The sequence below is a fragment of the Misgurnus anguillicaudatus genome, unplaced genomic scaffold (assembly GCF_027580225.2).
Source record: "Misgurnus anguillicaudatus unplaced genomic scaffold, ASM2758022v2 HiC_scaffold_29, whole genome shotgun sequence".
Taxonomy (NCBI): Eukaryota; Metazoa; Chordata; class Actinopteri; order Cypriniformes; family Cobitidae; genus Misgurnus; species Misgurnus anguillicaudatus.
In genome coordinates this window covers 7,391,376-7,404,424 of record NW_027395279.1, presented here as the reverse complement: position 1 = coordinate 7,404,424, position 13,049 = coordinate 7,391,376, and the positions used below count along the sequence as shown (strand labels likewise).

At 38.6% G+C, this 13,049-nt stretch overlaps 1 protein-coding gene across 2 annotated transcripts; it reads right to left on the bottom strand.

Annotated features, from left to right (window-relative positions):
- Positions 1 to 4,690: 4,690 nt before the first annotated feature.
- LOC141362856 (uncharacterized) lies at positions 4,691 to 10,634 on the bottom strand. Of its 2 annotated transcripts, none has more exons than XM_073865111.1 (2): positions 5,023 to 10,634; positions 4,691 to 4,870 (listed from the first exon to the last, which is right to left on the bottom strand). In XM_073865111.1, the coding sequence occupies exons 1-2, from the start codon at positions 9,552 to 9,554 to the stop codon at positions 4,867 to 4,869; spliced, it is 4,536 nt and encodes a 1,511-aa protein (XP_073721212.1). In that variant the 5' UTR covers positions 9,555 to 10,634; the 3' UTR covers positions 4,691 to 4,866. The 2 variants fall into 2 exon arrangements, with proteins under 2 accessions (XP_073721212.1, XP_073721213.1); XM_073865112.1 differs by having other exon boundaries at positions 5,026 to 10,634.
- Between the last annotated feature and the right edge of the window lie 2,415 nt (positions 10,635 to 13,049).

The window sequence follows — 13,049 nt, the reverse complement described above, 5'->3', positions numbered from 1 at the left end:
AATTTTACTTATATATCTACCTTTTGCACATTTTATGTATGTTCAATAGCTATTTCTAGCTCAAGCAAATCCACAAACTTATATAAGGATTTATTATTTTTTACAAGGTCGTCTGTTGACTGCTGAATATAAAACCCCTTCAATATAGAAGTCCAGTCAGCAAAAAAAAAAAAAAAAGAAAAATAGAGTACCGGCATTTCTTTTGGGCCACTTAAAGCACTGGTGCGAGGAGAGTATTACGTTTTGCCAGAGGAACATACTTTAAAATAAATATATAGTTTGCCAAGCCATGCTATGTTTAATTTGCTGGAGAAAAGAGGAGGAGAAGTCACGAGGAGAAGTAAAATCAGGTATTTCAAAACTTCTTTTACCCTTCATCTTTCGTCCTCCGGTTCATAGTGTACTTTTACTTAGCTGGAATTTCACACTCCGCAGTCCGCATTTTCATTGCGATGTCCTGCCGAGGTCTCTTATTTGCGACACTGTACTAACTTACGCTGCTCTTAGTAGATTGCAGTGGTCATTATAAAAATGTGCTTATGTCATTATTGTGCCTGTGTATTTTATTTGCGCCTTTGTAGTAAATCACACGCAAATTTTCAACTCCGGCGCTTATTTGGAATTGAGCTCTCACGTCCTTTTTAGTAAATGCCCTAAATTTACTAAAATCTCAATTTAAGTTATAATTAAAGTGTGCAAATAACTTAAATTATTCTGTTCAAATATAAAGAGAAACAAAATGTGTTAAGGCTATAATACAAAAGACATCATACCGTTACCTGTCATGCAGTTATATTAAACATTTACAGTGTGATCAGATATTATCTGTAAGGAATTTCTTAAACCATATGCGAGCTTTGTAGATTCCACTTTAAGTCTTTGTAGATTCCGATTTAAGTCTCCTGATTTGAAGGAATAAGTGTTGGCAAGTTTGCAAATGAATTCTATCATGGTACCACATAAAAACGAAATAGTTATTGGACTGGTTAAGGTGCACATTTGCTTTAAAAAAAGACGAAATCACTGTGTAAATATTGGTAGGCATAAGTACTTTAATAATTTTCAATGCTGCTCCATCAACTCCTGACAGGACGAGGTAATTAAATATGCCAGGTTACTTGCCGCGGCTGCTTCATATCGTCTAACCACGAGACGATTGATGGGACAATATAAGACTATCCGAGCGTCGTATGAAGTTTTAACCGTGCTCCTAACATTTACAGCAGTAGCGATATTTGTCATTTCGCTAAAGTTATAGTGAACTACAAACAATCTTCTAACCACCAAACTAACCACCGAATGCACTGTGCCATATGAGCAGCGGAAGTCGGTTGACAAAATGCGGAAGAGCGAAGAATTTAAAAAAGGCGTGGCGGAATAAGGTGAATAGTCATACCCAGAATGCACTATGAACAGGGACGTGCACAGGGGGGTTGCTCAGGTTGCCCGGGCAACTGCCCATATGCCCTTCTCGACTCAAGTTGCCCTTCTGAGGAGGAAATTTTTTTACTTTTACTTAGTTTACATTGCGCAGCGTTCCTTACTGTATTTTAATTAATTACGAAATTTATATTTTATTTTTAAATTGCTGTCTCGTGTTTCTGAGGCATTCGCAAATTGATGACTCGTTTGAGTCGATTCCTTACAAAGTGTTGCAAATAAATGAGTCTTTTGAATCGATTCTTTACAAAGCAAATGGGCAAAAGTTTTGAATTGGTTCACGAATCAGTCTGAATGAATTGTTCAGATCGCTGCTAAACGGAATCGTTTGATGCTGTTTTACTCGTAGCCTATGTAGAAACACGCAGAATATAAACAGTTTTGGGTGACGTGGATATGAATTTACCAATCTTTTAACTAAAAGCAAAACTTCACACATGTACCCTCCATTACATACCCGCGACCTGTTCGTCGTCAAACACAGTAAACGCGCGCAGCCTCCAGAAGCATTGTAGCACAGACTGAAGAAGATCCATCGATGATTGACGTCTGATTCGCTGTATACTGTACTGTATGATGTAAATGATTCTCACAAAACACACGTGACATGTCAACATAAGAAAACATGAGTTTTGTCTAAAATCAGTTTGTGTAAGTGTAAACTGTCAATGTCCTCAGACCATCTTAGAAGATTCTAACTTTATACATGAATGCAAAACTCTTTGTCAGTTTACTTGTCTGATATTTCAGCTATAAGCTACATCAACATTGAGACTAAAGTTAATTTGTAATGCTTGTCTATTCTGTGTTTGTATTCTTTTTTTCTGTACTGTTTGTGTATGTTGCAGTTTTACACATACTGTATAAGCAGGGCCGCATTAACCATAGGGCTAGGCAGGGCTAAAGCCCCGGGGCCCGAACAAGTAGGGGGCCCGTGATTGGCTGTGAAGCAGATTGACTGCTACTAGACATCTGATTGCCAAAGCCTTACCACGCCCCCTACAAATTAGGTTTTTGCCGCCAGCCGCAGCACGCGCTTTTGAAGAAGCGCTGAGAGCGGAGAAGCGCCCGACGTCATTTGCGTCGGGCGCATTGTCCAATCGAATGAGGGGAGAGGCGGGCCTTACGTTGTGGTAAGGGAAGTTTACAAGGGCTTTGAAGAACCGGACTCCACTCGCTCACTTTCTCCTGCGTCTTTGTGCACCTCTCACCCTCAAACAAGGTCAGAGCAAGCGTCCTATTTTTAAAGTTTCTGCTAATATGACAGTTAACAGTAAAAGAGCGCTCACGCGTCAATATTTGATTGACATGACAGCTTACTCGGTGGTTGCTTAGCAATATAAAAAGCCGCGCCGCACTGTATAGGCTGTATAGTCGCAAAACGTAGAACAACATTTGGTCAGACATCACTTTAAAATGGCATAAAATGGTGGAATGCTTTACCATCAGAAATTAAAACACTGAAAGGACTCAAGGTTTTTAATACACATTTAAAGCAATGGCTAAAACTGAAACAACTTTGTGAACGCTGATTATACAGGCTACAACTTAATGTATACATTTGTTTAGATTCTGTGTTATAGTGACTACTACATCTATTTAAGCCTGCATCTTATTTGATGTATTTGATGTATTTATTGTATATATTTTAATAGCTATAAATTTGTGCTTCAATACTCTGTAATCTCTGTTTTAACCTTACAAGCCTAACCAGGGACAGGGGTTGCAAATTAGTCTTGGCTATAAACCTGTATGCATGGAATCTACTTTGTATTTTTTATAAAGCAATGTTTTATCCATTTGTCCCTGTCAAATAAACATTAAATAAATATAAATAAATAAATAAATCAAACATCAGAAATAAAGTAATTTACTGCCATTGACTGAATCACTTTTGTAAAATAAATAAGAATGAATGTTGAATTTATAGTGAAAGATAGGTACTGTATATTTGATTACTTTACACAATATAATATTATTCAGTGCTTTAAGTTTTTCAAGTAGGTCGATTTCTTGTGTGCCTTTGTTCTATTGTTATTAATTGTAACTCTTGTCATCAGTAAGCTTGATATTATTTTCTTAAGTGACTATTATTTTTTTGTGATATGGAAATTGGTCAAAAGAATTCTGAAATGTTAGTGGCATTAAATTTCCATATGATAAAATTCTTATTAAAAGTAATATAACTTGACTGTGAAGTATATCATTATTGTTAGATAAAATGACTCGTATAATGATAAAACATTTAGCTCATCGCCCACCCCTATATTCGCTATTAGCAAGTCATGTTTACAGGTTAGTGTTAATCTAACAGCTTTTTTCGTGCAACTGTTATTCTGAATTATTCTAGATTATATTTATGTAAAACAACTTTAGCAGTGTTTTAAAAAAAATGTGTTCTCTCTGTAGTTGGTGACCTAAAGTGGTGTTGGGGGGGGGGGCTGCAGTAATTCATAGCCCCGGGGCCCAGTGAGCTCTTAATGCGGCCCTGTGTATAAGTGCCCTTCATATTGCTCTGTTTGCTGTGGAGTCAAGAAATGTCTAAACATTAAAAGATGAACATTATACAAAAGTACAGAATCTGTCATATTTTTTTTTTTAATGGGCACTGAGCTGTGTCCTGATTGTTTACACATGAAAAGCATAAAATGTGTAGGATCAGTTTGATTCACGTATGTGCATTTTGGTACAACACACATAAATCAGCATTTAATGCTGTTGTTCTTTGTTGTTAAAGCATGTATGTGTTGAAACTCAAAGATTAATAAAATGTGACATTCTAAACTTCTGACACACTGATATTTATCTTACCAATATCAGGTCTCCACAGCAAAAAGAAAAATGTTGTCTTTACTGTTCTGATACTTATGGAGGGCACTGTATTGTGGGTGTGTGTGCGCGTGCATGTATGTATACCTAGATTTCTTTTTTCATGAGTAACTAGTAACTCGCTACTTGAGTATTATTTTCATTGCATACTTTTTACTTCTACTTGAATAATTATTTCTTTACTCACTTGTACTTTTACTTAAGTTTTTGGCTACTCTTTCCACCTCTGTTAAAATTTTCATAAATCCAGGCTGAGTTTGCCACATTAGCCTAAATAATCAGACAGATAGCAGCTAGCTATCATAGCTTGCAGACGAGCAGCCTAGGCTACTATTTTTTTGTAGGCATTAGGCAAACATGTTTGCTGATTGTTACAACCCAGGCTCTAGGGAAGCAACACAAAGGACACAAAACTAGAATAGCCAAACAAAATAACATTTATTAAATTACAAACAAGTTAAAATAAGAGAATGTTAAACATCATTGCTGCTCCAGTGCTGGTTGCCAGAGAGAGAGAGTGTGGAAAGCTGACCAGGGTTTAAATTGGCTTCTCTCAGGTGATGCCAATCAGCCAGTTGATTGTCAATGAGCCACCACTTAACTGAAACAAATCACAAATTAGAACAAAAACCAAATTACAAACCCAAGACATAACACCCCCACCCATAAAGTGTTGCTATTGGGCAACCAAAAGCAACATTGTTTACAGGACATTAATCATCAAAATATATCAAAACAAAATAAACAACTTACGACCTTGAAAGTGCATCTGCCAACACATTATCCTTTCCACGAATGTGACAGATCTTGAGATCATACCCCTGTAAAAATAAACTCCATCGCATCAAACGTTGATTTGTATTTCTCATGTTATGGAGAAAAACCAGAGGATTATGATCAGTGTACACAATAAGTGGAACACTGGATGACACATACACATCAAAATGATTTAGTGACAAAATCAGGGCCAAAGCCTCTTTCTCAATGGTAGAGTAGTGTTTTTGATGGACATCAAATTTCCTAGAAAAATAGCAGACTGGATGCTCAATACCCTCTAAATCATCCTGAAGCAAAACTGCACCCACCCCAACATCACTAGCATCTGTAGCTAGCTTAAAAGGTCTATTAAAATCAGGGGCAGCAAGAACAGGAGAATTGCTCAACAATGCCTTTAGGTTGTCAAAGGCCACCTGACATGACTCAGTCCAGGTAAATGAAACCTTTGGACTAAGCAAGTTAGTTAAAGGTTCAGCAACAGTGGCAAAGTTCTTGCAAAAAGCCCTATAATACCCTGCCATGCCTAAGAACCTTTTCAATTCTCTCCTAGATGATGGTACAGGAAAATTCACAATGGCTTCAACCTTTGCTCCTATTGGAGACACATGTCCATGACCAACAACTTTACCTAGATAAGTTACTGTGGCTTGTCCAAACTCACATTTTGAAAGATTTAAGGTTAAATTTGCAGCCATTAGCCGTTTGAAGACCTCCTCAAGCTGGACCAGGTGCTGAGACCAGGTAGAACTAAAAATAACCAAATCATCAAGGTAAGCCTCACATCCAACAACTCCCTCCAACACTTTATTTACCAACCTTTGAAATGTGGCAGGTGCATTTCTCATTCCAAAAGCCATAACGTTATAATGGCAGAAGTGGTCTGGAGTCACAAAAGCAGAAATTTCACGAGCCCTCTGGCTAAGAGGAACCTGCCAATAACCTTTCAGAAGGTCCAACTTGGTGACAAAAGTTGCAGAACCAACTCGGTCAATGCAATCATCTAAACGTGGAAGAGGATAGGAGTCAGGCTTAGTGATGGCATTTACCTTGCGAAAATCTGTACAAAAACGATGTGTCCCATCAGGTTTCTCAACCAACAAACATGGAGAACTCCATGCACTAGAAGAGGGTTCAGCTATGCCATACTGTAACATATACTTTACCTCCTTACACAAAAGTTGACGCTTAACAGGATTCACCCTATATGGATGTTGCTTAATAGGGATTGCTTGGCCCACATCAATGTCATGCTCTAAGACATTTGTACAAGAGGGAACATCAGAGAACAGGGACAAATGTTGCTGAACTAACTGAATAATATCAGAACGCTCAGAGGGATTAAGATAGGACAAATAAGAGTCCACATCAGCCAGAATTTTTGAATTTGGCAACCTACTTTGAACAGTCTCAGAAACAGCAGCAACTTCTGACTCTGTAGATGGAGCATGCAACATTGCTAAAGTCTTGACATTTGTAAACCCTGTTTGACTACGGTCAACATAAGGCTTCAATAGATTAACATGGCACAATCTGGTTTTTCGTTTACGATCAGGTGTCTGAACCAAATAGTTAAACTCTCCCACTTTACGATCAATAACATATGGTCCACTGTATTTGGCCTCCAACGCAGAACCAACTATTGGTAAAAGTACAAGGACTTGGTCTCCTGAGCTAAACACACGTTCTTTAGCCTTTCGATCATACCACAACTTCATCTTCGTTTGAGCTGTCTTCAAGTTTTCCTTTGCCAGTTCACATGCTCTACTAAGTCTGGAATTAAAATTAGACACATAATCCAAGAGGTTCATTGGAGCAGAATGCTCAACAGCTAACCATCTCTCCTTTAACAGCTTCAAGGGCCCTCTCACTGTATGGCCAAACACAAGTTCAGCTGGGCTGAAACCAAGGGACTCTTGGGCCACTTCTCTAACAGCAAAGAGGAGTAATGGAATACCCTCATCCCAGTCCCTTTCAAATTCCTTGCAATAAGTCTTCAACATTGTCTTTAAAGTTTGATGGAACCTCTCAAGTGCTCCTTGAGACTCTGGATGGTATGCAGAAGAGATGTTATGCTGAATTGACAATTGCTTTAACACCTGAGAAAAGAGGCGGGACACAAAATTAGACCCCTGATCAGACTGGACTACTTTAGGAAGTCCAAACAGTGTAAAAAACTTAATAAGGGCTTTGGAAATGGCAGGTGCTGTAATCCTACGCAAAGGTACAGCTTCAGGAAATCGAGTTGCTGCACACATAATTGTAAGCAGGAATTGATTACCAGACTTAGTACGTGGAAGAGGTCCAACACAGTCGATCAAAACGTGTTCAAATGGTTCTCCAATGGCTGGAATTGGATACAATGGAGCAGTCGGTATCAGCTGGTTAGGTTTTCCGACAACCTGACAAACATGACATGACCTGCAATGCTGAGCCACATCGGTTTTCACTCCAGGCCAGAAAAAATGCCTTAACACCCGATCCAAAGTTTTCTTAACACCCAAGTGACCAGAAAGACAGTGATCATGAGCAAGATACAAGATGTCAGATCGATAAACTGCTGGAACAACAACTTGAAATACACTACTCCAGTCATCCTGACTTGACATTTTTGGATCTGTCCACTTTCTCATCAGAACACCATCACTAACAAAATAGCCAGAAGCTACATCCAACAGTGCTTCTTCCAACACAACATCCTCAAATAAAGATGCTAAAGTAGGATCCTGTTTCTGCTCATGAATTAATTTCTCATGAGATGGAAACATCTCTCCAAATCCTGTCAAACTCATCTCATCTTTGGCTAAAAAAGTATCATAAAGTGAAACTTCAGATTGATTATTGGAAGGTTTACACTTATGCCTTTTAGCAGACATGGCACGAGTAGTTACACAAACGGGAAATGTTTCTGGATATACCAATTCAAGCTGATCTGGTCCATCTGATTTATAAGGAGTAACCGTAACTTCAGGAGCAGGTAGCACTTTACCCCCAGCTAAATCATTTCCCAAAATAAAAGACACTCCATCTATAGGGATTTGGGAACAAAGTGCCACGACAACATCCCCGGTAATCAAATCTGATTGAAGATGAATATTGTGTAAAGGCATTGATAAATAATCAGCACCAAAGCCTTTAACTAGTACCTCAGAACCAAGGGCTGATCTTTCTGCAAATGGCAAGATATCCTGCAAAATTACAGACTGAAAAGCTCCTGTGTCTCTCCAAATCTTTATAGGTTGTTTAAATTCAGGGTCTGAAGACAAACAAACAACACCATCCATTAAGAATACTGAAGAACCAGCCAAATGGTCTTTCCTTGGTTGAGTTTCAACAATTGATGGTACTAGAGACACAGAATCAATATTATTCACAGGACTTACACAGGCTACAGTCTTGGAGGACTTCTGTTTTTTACTTAAAACAGGACAATCTGCAATAAGATGGCCGACCTTCTTACAGTAAAAACAAGCTCTTTCTGAATTTAAGTTATCATTAGTGCTTTTCTTCACAGATGGTAAAACAGGAAACACAGATTTTACAAATCTGGATTTGTGCTGACCTTTGCTCTGAAACTCAGCTTGTCTATCACCAAAGTTTACCTTATGGGTTAAAACAAACTCATCTGCTAAAATTGCAGCTTGCTCTAGAGTTTTTGGCTTCTGCTCATTTAAATAAACAGACACAACCTCAGGCAAACAATTCTTAAACTCTTCAAGCAAAATGAGTTGCCTCAGTTCTTCTTGACTTGTGACATCCTGAGAAGTACACCACCTATCAAACAGATTTTCCTTCTGCTTTGCAAATTCAACATAAGTGTGCTGAGCCATTTTGGTACAACTACGAAAACGTTGGCGGTAAGCCTCAGGAACCAACTCGTATGCCTTTAATATAGCTGCTTTAACCTCATCATAATCAGCACTTTTTTCAAGGCTTAAGGCAGAGTAAGCTTCCTGAGCTCTACCAACCAAAACACTCTGCAGAAGTAAGGTCCACACTGCTTTTGGCCACTTTGAAGTGATTGCCACTCGCTCAAAATGAGAAAAATATCTCTCAACATCCTTCTCAGAAAAAGGAGGCACTAACCGAATATGATATCCTACATCAAATGAAGAAACATCAGATCTAGGAGTTGTTCCTGAAGCCATCTTCCAATCCATCTCCCTAAGAAACCTCTCATGTTCATAGTTCATCTGCTTCTCTTTAATTTGTCTCTCTCTTTCCTTATCCTCCAGCTGTCTCTCCTGTAAGGCTATCTCTCTTAGCCGTAATTCAAATGCAGCCTCAGACAAAGGAGTAATCACAGGTTTTGGAGAAACCTTCTGAACCTTTAAAACTCCCTTATCACTGAGGACATTCCTAATGATTTCCTTCACACTATCCTTCAGTTGCTTCTCTTTACTAGTGATTGTAATATCATAATGAGAGGCTAACTGCAAAAGCTGATCCTTTGTAAAAAGCTCAAGTAACTCCTCTGAAGGCTCTTTTACAAAACCTTCTAAAGAAGCCATTTTCACCAATTAAAGCCACTTCACTGACAAAATACAGGCCTAAATTTAATTTCTGTTTCACTATTTCTTATACTAGAGTGTATAATTTCATACAACCAGACGCAGCAAAAATGCTTACAAAACTCAATACCCAAAAGTAGAAAAAATCCCAATACAAAAGATTACTATACAAAGACAAACACTATAGTTTGTTAAAGTACTTGTCAGTAATCACTTTCTCAATTAAACACATTAGGCATTATTCTACACTAAGTTCCAATAAATGAACCCTACACAAAAGCTGATAAAACACTCTAAAGTTAGGATCTCATACCCACAAGCACACACACATGCCACTAATTTTAACTCACCCAACTTAAGATATTCCCCTTACCCATAAAGATGAGAATGGTTGCCAAAATCCATATAATACAAAAAAAACATGAGAAATCCCTGGATACCTGCCTAACGTTTTCTAATTCCTATCTATCTTCTGAGGTGTACCGGGCTCGAGGCGACTTTAAAAGCAAAACCTCAACAACTGTAAAACAGTTGCGAAATGCTTACCCCCGACAGGGAAACAAGTCCCCACCCAGGATAACCTCAAAAATAAAAAAGGAAAAATAACAAATGAGTGAACCGATGGAAGGATTGAAAATCAACCCAGCTGGAACACTCCCTATCTAACCAGGGAAACTCATGCAAAAAAATTAACAACCATACTCACCAGAATAAGGTCAAACAAATGGGAACCAAAAATCCAGCACTGAAGTATCAATGAGAAACATTCTACTAAACAAAATTGGACGAGCCCCCATTATGTTACAACCCAGGCTCTAGGGAAGCAACACAAAGGACACAAAACTAGAATAGCCAAACAAAATAACATTTATTAAATTACAAACAAGTTAAAATAAGAGAATGTTAAACATCATTGCTGCTCCAGTGCTGGTTGCCAGAGAGAGAGAGTGTGGAAAGCTGACCAGGGTTTAAATTGGCTTCTCTCAGGTGATGCCAATCAGCCAGTTGATTGTCAATGAGCCACCACTTAACTGAAACAAATCACAAATTAGAACAAAAACCAAATTACAAACCCAAGACATAACACTGATTTTAATAAAGACCCTGTTATTCTCAGTCCTTCATATAGGCCGTAAGTTTTTTTTTCAGGGGGGTGCCCTTTTTTAGGACAGAGCAACTGCCCCTAAAAATCCCTGTGCACGTCCCTGACTATGAACTGCAGTACTTTATTGTAATGTACACATACAGTATAGTACTGTGGATTTTACAGTAATGTACTGCTAAATCTACAGCAACATCTTACAGTGTATCTGTAAAGGTACAAAACGGAAACATAGTGAAGAAGAAGAAGAAGAAGTTTAATTTATATAGCGCCTTTCCAAAGCTCAAGGTCGCTTTACATAACAATACATCAAGAAGTAACAACTACAGAAATATACATACATTTCATACAACACAAAAACACCAAAAGTTTACAATATTACAGAGTTTGTCCGAAATGTAGGCTAAAGAGGTATGTTTTCAGTTGTGTCTTAAAAGATGACAGAGATGACTGTTTACGTAATGTCAAAGGTAATGAGTTCCACAGTTTGGGGGCAGCTATGCTGAAAGACCGGCCGCCTACAGTAGACAGCCGGTAACGGGGGACAGACAAAAGACCCTGTTCAGCTGATCTAAGGGATCTTGCAGGAGAGTAGTTGTGGAGTAATTCAGCAAGATAAGATGGTGCTAGACCATTCAGTGCCTTAAAAGTAAGTAGCAGTATCTTGAACTGTATACGAGAAGCGACTGGTAACCAATGAAGTTCACGTAGCAAAGGTGTTATGTGGTCTGTGCGCTTGGTGGACGTGAGAACCCTAGCTGCCGAGTTTTGAACGTATTGTAGCCTCGCAATACTTTTTTTGTGGAGACCAGTGAAAAGAGCGTTACAGTAATCCAGGCGTGATGTGATTAAGGCATGAATAAGGATTTCAGTATCAGTTTGAGTTAGAGAAGGTCGAAGACGTGCAATATTTCGAAGATGAAAAAAACAGGTTTTAACAACAGCAGAGATGTGAGGGGCAAAAGAGAGAGATGAGTCAAATAAGACACCAAGGTTACGTACAGAGTTGGATGGCTTTACATGAACATCGTCAACTTTAAAGGACAAATCCGACCTATTTACCGCTTTGTCAGAGCTAATCAGCAATATTTCAGTCTTGTTGTCATTTAATTTGAGGAAGTTCAAAGACAGCCAGTGCTTGATGTCCCTAATACAGGATGTAAGTGAGTCAGGAAGGTGTGGGTGATAGGGATTGATAGTTAGATAGATTTGGATATCATCAGCATAGCAATGAAAATGAAATCCATGCCTGCGTAGTATTTCACCAAGTGGATAAATGTATATGATAAACAGCAGTGGTCCAAGGACCGAACCCTGGGGAACACCATGTGAAACCGGAGCTATATCAGATTTAAACCCCTGTATGGTGATATAGTACCTTCTGTCAGTAATGTAAGAGATAAACCAGGACAGAGCTAAACCAGAGATACCAAAGTCAGAGAGACGTGAAATAAGAAGCTTATGTGAGACTGTGTCAAAAGCAGAGCTTAAATCAAGAAGAATTAAGATGCATTTTGATCCTGAGTCCATACATTGCAGGATGTCATTCACCACACGAAGGAGTGCCGTTTCAGTGCTATGTAGAGGACGAAAGCCTGACTGAAAGGGTTCAAAGAGGTCATTTGCATTTAAAAACGATCTTAATTGTGCAGCAACAACCTTTTCAAGGATTTTACTTAGAAATGGTAAGTTAGAGATGGGTCTGTAGTTGTTTAGATCGTGATGGTCAAGGGCTGGTTTTTTAAGTATGGGGGTCACAGCAGCTGTTTTTAGGTCTTCTGGAACAGTGGCAGAGACCAAACTACAATTTATCATGTGCGTTATAACTGGTACGACTACCTGTAGACATGACTTTAACAAGACAGTAGGTATAGGGTCAATCTGGCAGGAAGTGGAGTTAGACTTCGTGATAAGGTCAGAAATAGCAGCAGATGTAGTAAGATTAAACGAAGAGAGAGGATTTTTGGCTGACTTCAGGATAACATTAGTTTCAACCATGTTTGCAGTATCTACAGAGAAAGAATTAGTGACTGACTTAAGTTTGTCCGAGAAGTGTTTAGAAAAATTTTTCACCAATAACTCAGAGCCTGATAAAAACAATTGTGATGGATTAGTGAGATTGTTAACCATGGTAAACAGAGATTTTGGCCTGGATGTGGCATTATTAATGGTGGTGGAAAGGTAAGAAGATCTAGCCGCAGTAAGAGCACAACGGTAATTCAGCAAATGTTCTTTCAGGGTTAAAAAGTGACAATAATGTAATGACTTGTAAAAGACGGAAGCAAACGCAGGTGTAAAATGAAACAATGTTTATTAAATATAAACAAAGAGAGAGTATTCAAAGTCAAATGCGGAAGTAATCCAGTCCGGTGTTGTGGTTGGCAATGGTGACG

Coding starts and splice junctions, on each gene's coding strand:
- LOC141362856 (XM_073865111.1), bottom strand. CDS start 9,554: ATGGCTTCTTTAGAAGGTTTTGTAAAAGAGCCTTCAGAGGAGTTACTT.